The 17,661-nt window shown below is 39.2% G+C and overlaps 1 protein-coding gene across 1 annotated transcript in view; it reads left to right on the plus strand.

Annotated features, from left to right (window-relative positions):
- Positions 1–614: 614 nt before the first annotated feature.
- aldh1a3 (aldehyde dehydrogenase 1 family, member A3) overlaps positions 615–17,661 on the plus strand; it is a 44,636-nt gene continuing 27,589 nt past the window's right edge. The window contains exons 1-5 of the mRNA XM_065294473.2: positions 615–812; positions 1,209–1,313; positions 2,353–2,493; positions 4,368–4,497; positions 11,310–11,371. Coding sequence (XP_065150545.1) covers positions 714–812; positions 1,209–1,313; positions 2,353–2,493; positions 4,368–4,497; positions 11,310–11,371 — 537 coding nt within the window. The 5' untranslated portion in view covers positions 615–713. The remainder of the gene's footprint in view (positions 813–1,208; positions 1,314–2,352; positions 2,494–4,367; positions 4,498–11,309; positions 11,372–17,661) is intronic.

Genomic DNA, 17,661 nt, shown 5'->3' on the forward strand with positions numbered 1-17,661 from the left:
GAAGTGAGAAATGGCCCCGCAAGAGCTCGTTGTCCTAATTAAACTTTGACAAGAAGAGTGACAAGATGCAATGGAGGGGAAACAATAGCAACAGTGTCCGAGTATGAGCACGAAGCTGGGAAAGGCTTTGTCCCGCCGAAACAAAAGCATTTGTTTGCATGTATTCAACTCCATTCAGCTTCACAAGACCCAGGTGCAAAAACCAACTTTGCGATGAACATCAGAACTCATCACACCTTGGCCCTTCTGATGCTCGGCCCGCAGTCGCTTCAAATCCATCCCTCCGCGAGCTGATCAAAGCCGCTTTGTTAAAATGTAAATATTGCTGGTGAATTATTTTACACTCATTATTTCTAATGCCTGACATACAGACACAGCCAATCAAATTTTTTTTGGGGGGGGCACAGTTGCATAAGGGTTTTTAACATTGCAAAAGATACCAGAGCTATCTTTAAAATGTCCCAAATGGTTTGATCTCCTACAATGTTTTAATGATCAACTACGTACCTGCAAATGTTGTTTATTTGAAAGACAGATTCATTGGCAGGTGGTACTCAGCCCAAGAGAGTCACAGTGGGCGGAGAGACACTTGCCCAAAGGGGGAGGACCTTTAAAAGTTGTTATAAAGAGTGCTGGATGTTGAATCATGTGCAGTGAACAGTGTTCTGTAATCTTTCCAATCACTTCTGTACACGTTCACAATTTCAACTACTATGGCACAGAATGGAACTATAGAGAACGGGGGCTCTCGAAATGTTGCCCCTCCACCTCTGCCTCAACCTGTTAAAAACCCAGAGATTAAACACACTAAGGTAAGAGTAGTTTTTTTAGGTAGTGCATGTGATGATAGCTTGTAAGTGGGCTTAAAATATATTGTTTTATTCTTAAAAAAATATTTATAAATTATTAAGGTTTAGTAAGTATTACAGGTTGATAACAGTCCAGAAAATGTTTTATTCTTAAGTTCTTTAGACGCACTTGTGCTTTAAAGAACCATATGAAGAACCGATAATATTGCATCAATAACATTTTTAATCTATATTTAAAGAATGCAAGATTCTTATACAGATAGAAATTGTTTCTTTTTAAAGTGTGTTGCACCACTAAACCTGCTTTTAAGGGTGTGCTTAATAAATGACATATCTTTATAAAATAAGACACTGTATAGAAAAACCCATTAAACTGTAGTTTGACTGTATATGTTGTAGATTTTTTTCAATAATGAATGGCACAGCTCAGTCAAAGGAAAGACGTTTCCTACATTCAACCCTGCAACAGGTGTCAAAATCAGCGACATTGAGGAGGCAGACAAAGTAAGATAAATTTATTCATTATATAACTCATTTCTACTTTATTACGATCATGCACGCATACTTATTAATTTATATTTTATTGTATAAATATGATTTAAATTTTATTTAAATAGTTAAAAAGCTGATGGGTTAAATAATCAAATTTAACTTTCATTGTTCGTTTTTTTAATATTCAATATTTATATAGGATAATTGTATTCATATTTTTGTATTCATATTTTTTATCGCACATAAAAAATAATGCAGAATACATTGGTATTTATATAGTAAACTGTAGTATATTGTAGTAATTACTACTTATTAATGTACACACTGTAAAAAAAACTTTGCTGCCCTAAATTTTTTTGTTAAATCAACTCAGATTTACAAGTCATGTCAACAGAAATTAGTTGAGAAAAGTCAACTTAAATTTATTTAATTTATTAAGTTATAACAACTCACCTGTAGTTATAACAACTCATCTCTAGTCAAGATAAATAATAGTAAGTTGAAATGACTTGTAAATCCGAGTTGATTCAACAAAAAAATTTAAGGCAGCAAAGTATTTTTTACAGTGCAGTATTCCGTTGTATTAACTGTAGTGAAATGATAAACTAGAAAATACTGCAGTGTACTTTAAAATTTACTATTGTAAGGTTTCTAAATTTTACTTTAGTGTACTACACTGTAAAAAGTAAAAAAAGTTGTTTTAACTTAAAAAGTTACTTCAATTGGTAACACCTAAAAAAGTTTATTCAACTTAAATTTTCACTTTAAGTTTACATTTTTAGGTGTAACCAATTGAAGTAACTTTTTAAGTTGAACCAACTTTTTTACAGTGTATAGCAAATACTAAAGTATACTACTGTAATTTTATGTGGGTATTTTTAATACTTCAGTATTCATAAATTTATTATATTGTGTAGAAAATAAGAATAATAAAAATCTGCCATAATTTATGATTAGTGATATCAATCTTTGATATAAGTGGAGTTTAATTGAGATTATTGAGTAATTGTGAAATTGACAGTGTTTTAATGTGAATGTTTTGATATTTCAGGTTGATGTAGATAAAGCTGTGGAAGCTGCCAGATCAGCCGGGCAGAGGGGCTCTGTGTGGCGGCAGATGGATGCGTCGAGTCGGGGCGAGTTACTGAACAGACTGGCAGATCTGCTGGAGAGAGAGCGCTGTCTGCTCGCAGTAAGTCATCTTCTGATCTATTTAAACAAATTAGCTGCATTAATTATAATTAGGGAGTTTATGAGGGTTCTGTTTGTTAGTGGGCGTTTTCACTTGCCCAATGAATTGATAAGTGATTTCCATTGGTTCTTACCACATCTCATATCTGCTCATTTGCATAACAGTGCAACTTTTTTGCTTTTAGGGTGATGCAAATTATCTTGTTACCAATCCCTTAACAAGTAGCTTTACGGTCATTATTTAATGTTATGTAGGTTTGTAGATGTGAGAAAATAAATCCTAATTATCTATTTATTCCTGTAAGGAAAACAGGGAGAAATATCTTAATAAAGTTGGCAATACGGAAAATGTTCGGAAAAGTTTGATGAATCAGAAATTAAAAAATGATGTTTTTTGTGGATGTAATATATAATTAAAACGATTGAGCATTATAAAGCCATTTTTATTAATATAATATATACTGCAAATTATCAGACACCAGTTTGTGTTAATCATTTATTAGCCATAATTATATACCATGTCAACCATTTGGGAACTTACAAATCAAATTTATCATTACATAAAACATAATAATTGGCATATTTAGCTTTGTAACTTTTTGGTGGAGATGGCTATGGTGGATATAGACACATATATCAACTAATCTATCCAAAATAAATTTCTATTTGATTGAAATGAGTGTTGTTGAAAATAATGGTAGCATGCATAGTGCTGGTTGCACTCTTGCACTGTAGTAGATTGGTTGTCACGCCTGTCGGAGCGCGTCCGTCAGACGCTGCTGCAGGTGTTCGCATTGACGCTGCGCTTTTACTTTAGGGTTTCAATTGATAAGACTTTATTTTATAATGCTGCAAATAATTATTGCTTTTGAAAAGTGATCCAGTATTGTTCAAGAGTAGTTTTTATTTAGTTGTACAATGCTACATTGTAATGAAAACCTTGTTTGTTTTCACCCCGTTCTACTGCCAGATCATATCAGTGGCCACATTCGTGAAAGAAATTGTACAGATGTGAGTGAAGTAATGTTTTTAGATTGCATGTGATTGCTAATTGCAAACATGTCCTTACGATTCAGCACTGGGGTATAGCTAATTTCAATAACTCTTGAGCTCTGCGTAGGGAAATAAAGAACAGATTTGGGGATAAAGCAGTAAAAGTGATCTATTCCCCTCATCTTTATTAAGTCATTTACAGAACCGTTTACAGAAGGACGCTGAGCGAATGAGACCGATAAAATGTAACACACATGTATTTGTCACAATTTTTGATTGTTTGAGATTCTTTTGAAACGTTTAAGGGTTTAAGTTAAACAGGGAAAAGGAAAGCACACCCTGCGATCCATTTCGATCATTTTGGGTCTGTTAGTAGCTTTAGTTACCGTATTAAATGATGCAGCTATTAAACTGATCGTGCTTTTGTACTGTAATCTTATTTTGAGTAGCACAATATGTTATTTGGAAACGTACATAATAAACAATTCATTACAGCACTGATGGCTAGCCTCCCATATTAAAGCTCGGTAAATCTCATGGGTCAGAATTCTGCCAATGACCGCAGTCATGGTCCTAGCCACCTCCACATTGTGTTTCCCATTCCCTCATTATTTTCATTATTAGAAGGCCGCAGAATTTATTATTTTTGTTATTGTTTAATTTTTGGACCTGCAAACTCCCAATGCGCATGAAATTCTTGGCATCCTTCGACGTGCATTAAAACAGTTGTTTTGTAGCAAATTTGAAGCTCTCGAAATGAAAAAGCCCAATAAAAATGCCTATTCGAAACAGATTTCTAATAAAAATGATAACTTTATGCTTTTACATTCCTAGAATTGGTTTGCAGCAATTAAACCGATTACTGTACCTCTTCGTTTCTAGACTCTAGAGTCAATGGACACTGGCAAGCCGTTCCTGCATGCTTTCTTTGTCGATCTGGATGGCAGCATTAAAACCTTGAGATATTACGCTGGTTGGACAGACAAGATTCACGGGAAAACCTTGCCAGTCGGTGAGTATTCGTGCAAACGATGCCAAGTGCAACTGAGTCATAGCAATGTGTGTGACGTCATCTCCACAACCATGTTTTTCCCATCATTTTTTGAAGTGTTACTTTGTCACTTGTGTTTTCAATCACATGCTAAACTGTTTCGTACAATAATTGGATGTTGTGTAAAAAGCATCAGACAAAACTCAAATCTTCAAAACTTTAAAGCCCCACCGGAGGTTAAACTGAAAGTTTAATCAAAATGACAATAAGAGGAATTTATTGTAAAACAGAATAATTTCATTGTCCAACGTGAGTTTTAGGTTTCCATCTTGTAAACCTGCTTCAAGTTGTTTGACTCCTCTAAAATACAGTAAATGTTTTTTCAACAATTTAAAGTACTACATGCAATGAACTGCATCTGAATTAAATACACATCTTTCAAGTGGCCTCAAATATTGATTATTAAAGGGGACATACCATAAAAATTTGACTTTTTCCATGTTTAAGTGCAATAATTGGGTCTACAGTGCTTTTGTCAACCTAGAAAATTTGAATAAGAACAACCCAGTAACTTAGTTATGGTAAACCATTCTCCATAAGCATGCCAAAAAATCAAGGTCATTGAAATTTGGCTCCCCTGGTGATGTCAGAAGGGGATAATCCCGCACTTTCAAACCAAGTCACTGCCATTTAGTACAGAGATCAGCTCATTTGCATGTGAAAGGACACATCCAAAACAGCACATCCAGTTTGCACACACCTACAAAGTGACAATTTTAACATGTTATAATAAATTATCTATGTGATATTTTGAGCTAAAACTTCACATATGTACTGTGGGATTTATTTGAAATCTTAAAAAGTCTTGCGAAATGTCCCCTCTAATATAATGTATTGTTTCTGATTTACAGGTAATTCATTTACATTTTTACATTTAGTCATTTAGCAAACGCTTTTTTCCCAAAGCGACTTACAAATGAGGTAACAATAGAAGAAATTAGAGCAACAAAAGAATAGCAATACATAAGGTGCACTAGAACTAGCCTCATAAAGTCTAACACAGGTATACACAGAAAAGGGTTCGTAATTTTTTTATTCATACTAAAATTTGAAATGCATTATTAAAGTTATACCACTCGGCTGTTGAATGCTGTGTTCTGATTGGCTGAGAAATGTTCCGTGGGTGTTGATTATTTTTCTGTAAACCACACACCTAACTATTTAAATGTCTTAAAATTAACCACCAGAGCAATGTTTGTGGTAACCATGGTATAATAGGAATAATTGATGACGGGCCATTGAATTATTTGAAAATAATGCATACCTGCGGTGTAACGGCACAACGCAATACCACCTTCCCAGCTATCACAAATGCGTAACTTTATGATGACCAAACTTACGTCGCCTCGATGTAACTTCGCAACGTAATTTGCCTGTCGTGGGCACGTCGTGACAACGTAATGGATTAAAAGTTTTGTGTTGGTAAGTTTTGTGTTTGGGTCTCAGAGAAATGACCGGTCCTGTCAGATGCCGTGCTGTAAGGGAAACTTTGAGACTGAAAAGTTTTAACAAGCTAACCTAAATGGAAAATGAATGTTTCTTTAATTGTAATGGTAATGAAATTAGCTCCGTGGGACGTAAGAGTTACATTGCCAGTAAGTTATAAAAATTACCAAAATAGTACGAATGTATTACGTAACTGGAACGTACTTGGTTATCTTGCGACGTTAGGAGACCGTACTTGTACTGTTATGGTATTGAAATTACCTCCCGAGGATGTAACAGTAACGTTTCCAGCTGGTAAGTCATGAAATTACAAACAATGGCCAATAAATTACGTTGTGTGTTAGCTGGGTTGGGTGTGCATTGTTTTCTTATAATTCAATGGCCGGTCTTCAGTTATTCCTTACTTATTCAGTAGTTATCAGACTATGAATTGACTGAAGAAGTTTTCTCGTCTCCTACATAATTCTTGTCCGAAATTTTCGCACGTAAAAATAATACGACCTCACTTTGTGTCAATCACGTTTACACGCTGCCTCCGAAACATTTGTCGTTTAAAATTCGGATTGAATTAAATTTTCTGTATTTTTCGCATCTGTAGCAAGCATCTTTTTTTAGGTGTTTTGACAATTCACCGTAAAAACGTACGGCACTGAACACTGTATGACAAACAAAGTGCAGAATATAAAGACAATAAAAAGAGATTGTGGTAGATGATTGCCTAACAGCTTGAAAAACTGGATGGTATGGATTTCAAAACAAGGATGTACGAAAGATTATACAGTATTGTGCTTCAGTTAGCTAAACAATAGCTTGTGCACTAGTGCTAACATTATGAAGACTTGATTTTGTATTTTGTTTTGCACATTTTCTGCAAACGAATAATTAATACCTATCAGACTCTTTCTGATTTTTGTGTGTGACACATGCGTAAAAACACATACAAAAATTTCAGACTTCAGTGTGCAAGGATCTTAATTTGACATTAAATTTTGAATTACAGTCCTGTTTACATGACCAAGCCATCGTCCTCTTCCCACTCGAGATGAGTTAATGAGTATAAAAGTGTTGATGGGTTTCTTGATCCCTGGGAGGTTTGTCATCCCCCTTCTAATTCTTCCTCTCCCCCAGCATTCCATCCACTCCAGGAGACTCAATAGACAAAACATGCTTCCCTTCTTTCCCCCTGATTAGATTCAAATAAAGTGTTAAAAGACGAAAGCCACTGGCACACAAAAGAAAAGGAAGACGCTCTGATCCTAATCGCTGAGGTGCGACCGATGGTGCTGCAGATGAGCTGGAGATCAGGGGATCAGCACTCAGATTGAATATCTCGCTCTTTAAAGGCCTGGAACATGGTCCGTGACTCAACCGGCTTTGAATTTTCACATTAATAATGGTTGCCAATTAGGATACGTCAACCACCCACTGACGAACTTGAGTGTTTATTTGGAAAAATGTGACATTTATGGTTCATTTATCCTTATTGGGTTAGCCAAATTCAATAGGAATGTCAATATCAATTATAATAACAATCTGACCAACTTGACATTTCCACTTTCCACAGTCAAAGGTGGCTGTCTATTACATCACACAATCCGAATTATGCATAAGGTAGTTTTCCATGTCTATCCAAGTTTTTCAAAACCAGACAAAATGGAAAATTTTTATTCTGTTGGTGGATCGGTTTGTGTTTCTACAACATAATACTGGGTGGCCCCGCCCACAATGAAATCTGATTGGTCCAAACTACCAGCCTCAGCTATTTGCCATGCCCTGCCTGGTTAGGACACAACTCCAGATGTTTGTTGGCGAGATTTGGATTGTATGGATTCAACTCTCTCGCCTGCGACCACTCCCTAGCCATGAAAATATAACCTTTGATAAGCGGCACTGTCGGATCAGTTAGAAAGGGCCGTTGGCTGATCCTAGTCAGAGATGAGCTTTGTGTAAGGGAGTCGTAAAGTCTGTAATCACCCCGACACACTGTAGTGTGGGGAAACACGAGAAGGTCATGTCTCCGAGAAGCCAGCTTAGTAGATTAACAGGCGTGGCTCTGCCGTATCCATCCATAGATGACATATGAAATGTCATGTATGTGCGTGGGAGTTTCATGCAGTTTGTACTTCGGTTGTAGAGTGTTAGATAATGGCTTTGAAAGTCTTATTAGGTTGAACCAAGTAGGCTGCTTTCTTTGTTAATATTAAGTAAGCAGCTGTTTCTATTGCAGCACATGAAACCTCATTAGTTTGTTCGATTATTTTTTTTTTATACTATTTCAGCATCTATGGCTATATTTAAGGTTAGAACCGGTTAATCTATACACAAATTGAAGAATGATAATTTGGCATCTAAAATTCACCTAACCTGCATGTCTTTGGACTGTGTGAGGAAACCGGAGTACCCAAAGTAAATCCACGCTGTGACACAGGAAGGAAACCTCATAAGTAACGCAATTCCTTGTGTCAAGAGTTTAGTCTGGTTTTACATATTGTTTAGCTAGCATTTTCAATACACTGTACAAATGCTGAGTTATTTTCAACCAAGCATTGGGTCAAAAAGGGATGAACCCATTGTGTTGGGTTGTAATCTAACCTACGCTGGGTTGTTTATTTTCAAAATGCTGGATTGTTTTAAATTATTGTTGGGTCAAATATAAACATTTTATTGGTTACTTTAACCCAATGGCCATGTTTGTCTATTTCTTGACCCAATGCTGGGTTAAAAATAACATAACATTTGGGTATACTCTAAAAAGTGAAAAACACAAATATTGACTAATATTATTAGTACATTTAACTTTAATAGTTACATTATAAGTAAATATCTTGTTGGATTTTTTTCACCTAAAGGTGCCGTAGAATGTAAAACTGTAATTACATAGGCATAGATGAATAATAATGCTGCGTTTACACCAGCCACGGTAGAGGCGGCAAGCGCGGGTGATTTACATGGTAAAGCAGATTATTATTCTGCCGCACGTTCCACGCGAATTGAGCGTTGCCACGGGAAGTGCGCTAGTGGAAAAATCTGAACTTCGGCGTATTTCCGCGCCGCATTAACCAATCAGAATCTTGCTGTAGTAGTGACGTGATTACAGGAAGTGAGCGGAGTAGCAGAGTCTCCGCAGAGTCGCAGAAGCCCCTCCCATGACGCAAATTTCCGCGTGAATTTCTCGACTAACTAGAATTTCACATGCGGCTTTCACGCGCGAATAAAGTTCTGTACATGGTAATCCTAAAAACAAAGTTGTGACTGCTAGTTAATGCTATATGCTAGCGTTTAGGCTGAAAAAAAAAACTTTCCACTTAGAAATTTCCATTTCCAGTCTCCTTATAATTGGTTATTCCTCAAATTCCATATCTTCGTCTCAAACAAAAGGTTCGTTTACACACAGACAGAGCTACTGAAAGGAGCTGCTCTGTAAAACAGCCAATCAGAGCAGAGCTAAACATTATTATTCATGACTCTTTCAAATAAGGTAATAATAGACCATTGCATTTTAAATTAATCAGTATATCTCCCTGTTAATATTTTAAAGGTGCTAAGTAATGCCAGAGAAGAACCATTTTTGGCTAAATGTTTGCATAAAGAACTTTAAACATCTGAAAAACCTTTCTGTTTCACAAAAGCTTTTTTGGAGTGAATAAAGATTCTTTAGGTTATAAAAAGCTATGAAAGAAATGGTTCAGTTTTACTGAATGGTTCTTTGAGGAAACCATTGACCTTGCCCGTTGGCACTGTTAACTGTGGCGCGGAGGTCTGTTAACAACATATACCTTTAATAAGGTAGTTAAATATTTTTACTTAACTTTTTTACTTTAAAGGGTAGATTTAAATAAAGAAAAACAAAATGTTTTGAGTAGTTTTTGACTCATGACTAACTTCTCCGCCTTTTCTTTTCTCTTTAAGGCCCCATTTTTTTGTTTATATTTGTCCATCCTTAATGTTCATGTAGATAGCCGCTATAGTAACCTCTCACTGTGTTTCCTTTTTTTTGTTTTGGCGCGGCGATGCGTCATGTAAAAAAATGATGGCGTAGTTGTTTGCGGCAGCCGCGGAGTGCAAAAAAAAATAAATAAACCCAAACAAGAAATGACGGAGAAATGAGACATTATAGAGAAATTTGAAATCACTACACATGATATGCATACAAAATATATTTATTTCGGTCACAAATAAAAATTAAATTGAAACAAAAAAAATTATTAAAAGCCGGGCCCAGGGCCGGGCCCCCTATTGGCCCGGGCCCATTTGCACATGCATACTCTGCATGCCCAGATGCTACGCCACTGGTTCTGATCCTTTTTTACCGCCGTTCTATTGGCCACAACAATATCTGAATTACAATTACAATTTATACCCCAAAAAATACAAAGAATAACCAAACAAGTGTTGATTTTTTGCCTTTTCTAATACATGTATTTTAAATAATTTTAGTCATTTTGAGGCCCCCTTGGAAATGTTGATGCCCCCCTTAGGGTCCCAGCCCCCTGTTTGAGAAACACTGTACTATACCTTACTGCGGTACTATTCTTTGCTATACTATACTATACTATACTATGCATGACATTTTACCTCAGACACACTTGAACCTATTGCATTTTAAATCTGATTGAAAATGCCCAAAAGTTTCAGTCTGTTACTTTCACAAATCTATCATAAGACTTGGAATATATCACATGTGGACTTTTTTAATAGTTCTTTTAGGAGTTTGACAGATGGAGCAACACACGGCTGAGCAAATAATGACAAAGTAAAAAAATGTTCTTTAATAATCAGTCGTTGTGCAATTACATAGCAAGGCAACTGGATACACATTAGAACAAGGAAGTGGTAAATCGCCCAATCTCAGTGGCATTTTCCATCGGAAAGGTTCAAGTGCGAAGAGATGTGATAAAACAGCATTGCTACCTTACATTACCCCTGGCTGGTTATCTGACTCCTGGGAGAAAAAGCAAAAAGAGAATCAGACCTCTAAGAGTGAACAAAGGTGTGCACCCAAGCCAAGAGCAGATCTGCACCGGGTTTGAACTGCTGCCCAGACTTCTCACACACCTCATCCCTCTCTCATTTCAATGTGTCTCCAGTGAAAGAAGATGAAAAAACAGCAGAACATATACACTCTTCCTGACCACAGCTTTGTGTGGGCCCTTGAAACCATCGCTCTGTGTTTTTTCTCCATCTTTGTCTTTCATGTTTGGTTTTTGGTGGCCACATCCAAGAGCTTCCAGAGGAAACAATGAGTGTATATCAAAGGGGAGCTTTAGTGTGTTATTAACTTTAGTGCCTCTTTACGTCCTCATTTCTCTTGTTTCTCTTCCTAACAGATGAAAACTTTGTGTGTTTCACCAAACACGAGCCCATCGGTGTGTGCGGCGCGATCATTCCGGTGAGTTTGCGGCTGTTCTTCATGTCAGATTACATTTGTGGCCAGTGACGGTTGTGATCATATCAGTTCTCAGGGCGGTAGGCAAATCTGGACTGCTTTCAACCACCTGTTAGTCACACAGTATACTTTCAGGATAGTGGAGATTTTTTTTCTATTTTTCATTTGATAAATATACTGGAAGGAACACTTTGAATTTTATATAATATGTCTCAAATATTCAAATGAATCTCACTTAAAGAAATAGTCTTCCCAAAATGATAATTGTTGCTAAGAAAAGCCCCAGAGTTAAGATAAAACATATCACATTATAGTTGCAGATGAGTGTTGGATACTATTTACACTAAGGAAAAATATAGAAATATTTTCTATTTAAACTAATTGTCCATGTCAGAATTTTCTTAGTGATATGCTATTTATAGTAGGTAAAAATAAGTTTGATTTAATAAATAAAATTATCAAATTAGCAATAAGCGTAAATAGTAATTAGATGCTATCTATATGGGCAGATACCATGAGCGGGGGACACAGGGGCCATGTCCCCCCGACTTTGTCATATGACGATTTTTCCCCTGGCTCTTTTCAACTTGCCACAACTATTCCGCACATGTTTTTAATTTGTTGTTTAGATTTGAGTGAATTAAAGGCGGAGTGCACAATGTTTGAAAAACACTTTGGAAAAGGGAGTCGGGCCGACTACCAAAACACACTTGTAGCCAATCAGCAGTAAGCGGCGTGTCTACTAACTGAAATCCTTGCCGGGGTTGCGTATGTGTGGGGCGGGTCTATCAAAAGATCCAGATTCTATCGGGGTGGGGCGTGTATGTTTAGGTGATTTTTAAATATCAACATTGGCTTTCAAACATTGTGCACTCCGCCTTTAACCCAATTACAAACGAGCAGTATTTGGTGCATCACATTTCGTGCACATGTATCTAGTTGAGTTTCCCGTTAAAAGACGGGAGCAAAATATATTTTGATCATGAAAAATATTTTTTATTCCGTATAGGATTTTTAAAATTAGAAATATTTCTAAAAAAACTTTACTTTCTACAAAATGTATTTATACTATTTAAAACTGGCCAGAGAAATGTATTTTTGTGCCATATTAAATGACTAGTAAACATAGTTTGGCATACTTAGAGTCGGCATATACAACAAAGCAGACCCATGAAAAGGCTAATTTGTTCTACTGAATCTTTGCAAAACTCATTCAGACTCGTATATAAGTGAAACAAAAGTTTTCGAGCACAATAGGGATCTGTGACTGTTGTATTGTGTATGATGCTGTAGATGTTGTGGTTATGGCTTTGACACAGCATTGTTTATATACTGTAGGCAACGCCTGTCTAGAGTTTTTCACATCAATGTAAGAAAACACCTAGGTTACAGGTACACACACCTACACACAGGCAAACACAGATACAGTACACCACTCCCTGCCACACACATATGGGATATATATCATGATGTCACATGTGTTTGAGAGTTTTAAATGTTTATCATATGAGCCCTAAAACTTAGACACAAGGATCTATGGATGCTTTCTAAAAGGATTCAAACCACAAAGTTTCCTTTAAAATCCTTACTGTGAACGAGATTGTAAAGTACATAGAAAATATCAGTGCTTTGTGGAATTTATTGTGAAACACCAAATCATCGTTAATTCCAATTACAGGAAAGCAGCGGGATGGTATGAGATGAAGATGTGATTTGTATCTGATTGTGAAATTGAATATCTCCCATTTGCCCCTTGCATCTGCTTACACAGTAAAACCTCAGAATGGCTGGGTAACATTTACCATAAGGTTGTAATTGTTAACATGAACCAACAATAAACAGTACTTCTACAGCATTTATTAATCTTGGTTCATTTGCTAATACATTTATAAAATTCTAAATGTGTAACCAGTAACATTATACTGTAAAAAATGTCTGTAATACTGGCAGCTGTTAATTTAAATGTATGTTATTTACTGGCAACAGTTTGTTCAAAGTTAAATGAACATTAAACATTAACAAGTCTTTATCTTTACAGAATAAAATAACAGCCTCGTGCAAAGCATTCTGGGAACCAAAATCTGAAGGAAAAACTGAAAATTTCTGATTCTCAGAATGCTTTGCATGATGCTGTTATTTTATAGTTTAATTCTGTAAGACAAAGACTTTAATGTTCATTTAACTTTGAACAAACTGTTGAGAGTAAATAACATTAATTTAAATCTACAGTAAGTTACTGGCAAACAGCTGCATAACTACTAGTGATGAACCGATGTATCGGCCAGCGATATTTATCGGCCGATTTTTTAATGAATTTGAAACCATCGGCATATTGGCAATTGCATGAAAAAGGCTGATACCGATTGTTTATTAATTAACTGCCATAAAGAAATCCATTATATGTAAAAAATGAGTTTATGTTGCTGAATAGCAAAAACCACCTTTGAAGGTTGTCATGCTGTCTTATTATATTTGTTTTAGCTTAATCTGTGCCTCTCTTATTATGTTGGTCAGTTGAATGTTAATTAGATCCAATCCATGTTCAGTAAAAATAATTTGATGCAGAAATAAACTAGCTAATGTTACGTACGACAGAACACAGAATCCCAGCGCAGAGGTGTTTATTCACAGAATATGTTTAAGAGAGAACACTTGATGACTTCAGTTTAAATAATGAGAAAACACTAATAGACAGTCAATATGTATAAGAGATAACACTCAGTGTCCTCGTGTGAATGGTGCGGAGAGGAAAAAACACTAGATCCAGAAATGTATGAGACAACACTAGAGCGGCAGTCCATTGCCGAAATCCCTTCGGGAAAAGTAGTGGGAAACACAGCACGAGCCGTAGGACATCCACTGTTCATCCGAATGCCTCTGACAAGGAATCCTGGCGAACACACAGAGAGAGAGAGGTAAAGGCAGATGGTGCTTCAGCAGGTGTAAACGCTGGACAGCGCTCCGATGAAGTCAGCGCTCAGGGGGACCCTTTAACAGGAGAGACGCAAGCTCGGCCGTAGCCACTCCGAGCGAGCGAGCGAGCAGAGACGTGAGAAAATCAAGCAGATGGTGGGCGAAGACTGGAAGCCAATCCTTAGGGAAGTGTGCAGCTGAACAGGGGATCTGGGAGAATAAAGGCAGCAGAGAGCACGGATTATATTAGCTAAACTAAAGACACGACTTGACATGCACTAGACAGAGCTAGATGGGCATGAACATACTGAGACGAACTTGCAAAGAGCTAAGGAAACAAGGGGAATTTAAATCAAACCGAAATGGGCAAAAATGAGAATCAGGTGTGTGACGCCGGTGAGAAGAGTCAGCGATAATGAGATCACCAGGTGGGAGGCGCGCACGTGTGGGGCTGTCAAAACAAAACACAACACATAAGGAAACAAAGACAAAGCGGCCAGTAAGACCGAAATCACGACAGGACTCCCCCCCACGACCGCCACCGGGCGGTCCATGAGGAGGCTCACCCCGTCGCCGGCGGAGGTCCTCGATCAGCCCAGGGTCCAGGATGTCCCGGGCCGGTACCCAACACCTCTCCTCCGGACCATAGCCCTCCCAGTCTACAAGATATTGAAACCCCCTGCCCCGGCGACGCACATCTAGTAGGGACTTAACAGTATAGTCGGGGGCGCCATCTACAAGCTAAGGGGTGGGAGGGGGCAGAGGAAACAGGGTTAAGGTGGGAAAAATAAACCGGTTTAAGCTTGGAAACATGAAAAGCCGGATGATCCCGACCGAGTGCTGGGGGCAATCTGAGCCGAACTGTCACCGGATTAATAACCTTTACTATGCTGTATGGCCCAAGGAATCGTGGAGCCAGCTTGCAAGAGGGCTCACGGAGAGGTAAATCCTTGGACAAAAGCTATACTTTCTGCCCACAGATAAAACGGGGCGCGGGTCTACGGTGACGGTTGGCCTCGGCTTTGGTTCGTCTGGAAACCTGACGTAATGTAAATCTAGCCTTCCTCCAGGTGCGTTTGCAACGACGGACGAAAGCTAGCGCAGTCGGAACCACCGCATCAGGTTCTTGGGACGGGAATAAAGGAGGCTGAAACCCCATGGATGCCTCAAAAGTGGACATATTCAGAGAAGACATGGGGAGAGAATTATGGGCGTATTCGACCCAGGGTAGCTGTTGGCACTAGGAGCTCGGATATTGAGCTCTACCTAAATCTTGGTTAGCCCGTTCACATTGCCCGTTGGTCTGAGGGTGATACACCCGAAGACAAGCTGGCTGTGGAGCCAATTTGTCAACAGAATTCCTGCCAGAAACGAGAAATAAATTGAGGACCCCTATCTGAAACTACGTCTGTGAACAGACCATGTAAGAGAAAGACGTGTTCGATCATTACCTGGGCTGCTTCCTTGGCAGTGGGAAGCTTGGGCAAAGGGACAAAATGAGCCGCCTTGGAGAAGCGGTCCACAATGGTCAAAACTACAGTGTTTCCCTTAGAACTAGGCAAATTGGTCACAAAATCAATGGCGATATGAGACCAAGGGTGAGAGGGGATGGGTAAAGGTTTAAACAGACCAATAGGGGCTTGATGAGAGGCCTTATTACGGGCACAAACCTGACAGGCTAACACAAACTGTCTGACATCGGGACCCATAGAGGGCCACCAGAAACGCTGACGCACTGTAGCCAACGTTCTCCGAACCCCCGGATGGCAAACAAACTTGGACTCGTGACCCCACCGGATGACCTCGGAGCGAAGAGAAACCGGACCCCACAATCGACCCGCTGGGCACCCATCTGGCACTTCCCCCTCCCGGCCGGGCCATCTCACCTGTTGTTCTAATCCCCAGTGCAGGACATCCACCAACCGCCCCTCAGGGAGGATGGTTTCGTCCCCAGCGGAACCGGGACTTTCAAACAAACGAGAGAGAGCATCGGGTTTCGTATTCTTAGAACCGGGCCGGTACGAGAGGGTGAAGTTAAATCTGTCAAAGAAGAGCGCCCAACGAGCCTGACGAGAAGATAACCTCCTGGCTGAACGGATGTATTCCAGGTTCTTATGATCCGTCCAGACCAGGAAGGGCTCCGAGGTCCCCTCTAACCAGTGACGCCACTCACCCAAAGCCAGTCTGACCGCAAGCAGCTCCCGATTACCTATGTCATAATTTCGTTCTGCAGGATTTAACCGATGGGAGAAAAAGGCACAGGGATGCACCTTGCCATCCTTAGCAGACCTCTGAGACAAAACGGCGCCTACCCCGACATCCGAAGCATCCACCTCCACAATAAATTGAGCAGCAGGATCTGGAATAGAGAGAACAGGAGCAGAGATAAACCGGGACTTTAAATTATCAGAGGCCTCCTGAGCACTAGAATTCCAGATAAACCTCTTCTTAGTGGAGGTGAGAGCAGTAAGAGGCTGAGCTACCTGACCATAATTTCTGATAAATCGCCGGTAAAAATTGGCGAAACCCAGAAACCTTAATAAATCCTTATGGGAGTCGGGGACTGGCCATTCGGCAAACGCTTTAATCTTGGCTGGGTCGGGACGGATCTCACCTGCGGCAACAACAAAACCCAGGAACGAAACTGACCTACGATGGAATTCGCACTTCTCCGCCTTCACATAAAGCTTGTTCTCTAACAACCGGCGTAAGACTTGGCGGACATGCTGAGTGTGTTCCTGCATAGAGGGAGAAAAGATGAGAATATCATCTATGTACACAAAGACAAACTTGTTAATCATGTCTCTCAGCACATCATTGACCAGAGTCTGGAAGACAGAGGGAGCGTTACAAAGCCCGAACGGCAGAACGCAGTACTCAAAGTGACTGGTAGGGGTGTTAAAGGCTGTCTTCCATTCATCTCCCTCTCTTATGCGCACCAGATGATAGGCATTGCGCAAATCCAACATGGTAAAGAACTGCGCTCCCTGCAGAAGCTCAAAAGCCGTAGACATTAAAGGAAGGAGGTACCTATTCTTAACAGTAATGTCATTCATGCTCCTGTAGTCAATACAAGGACGCAGGGAGCCGTCCTTCTTCTCAACAAGAAAAACCCCGCCCCTGCGGGCGAGGTGGAGGGACGGATGAGACTGGCACGCAGGGCATCATTAATATACTGGTCCATAGCCTCTCTCTCAGGACCCGATAAGGAATAAAGTCTTCCCTTAGGCGGAAAAGTGCCGGGGAGGAGAGGCTTCTAGACGAACTTGGTCGACACGTGAGGAGAGGTCCGCCACACGGGAGGATAAATCCTCAACTTCCTGAGACGTGGAGGAGAGACGGGCAGAATGTTGGCCTAACCAAGACCCCTGCTGGGCGAG

This window comes from Paramisgurnus dabryanus, chromosome 2 (assembly GCF_030506205.2).
Source record: "Paramisgurnus dabryanus chromosome 2, PD_genome_1.1, whole genome shotgun sequence".
In the NCBI taxonomy this organism is placed as follows: Eukaryota; Metazoa; Chordata; class Actinopteri; order Cypriniformes; family Cobitidae; genus Paramisgurnus; species Paramisgurnus dabryanus.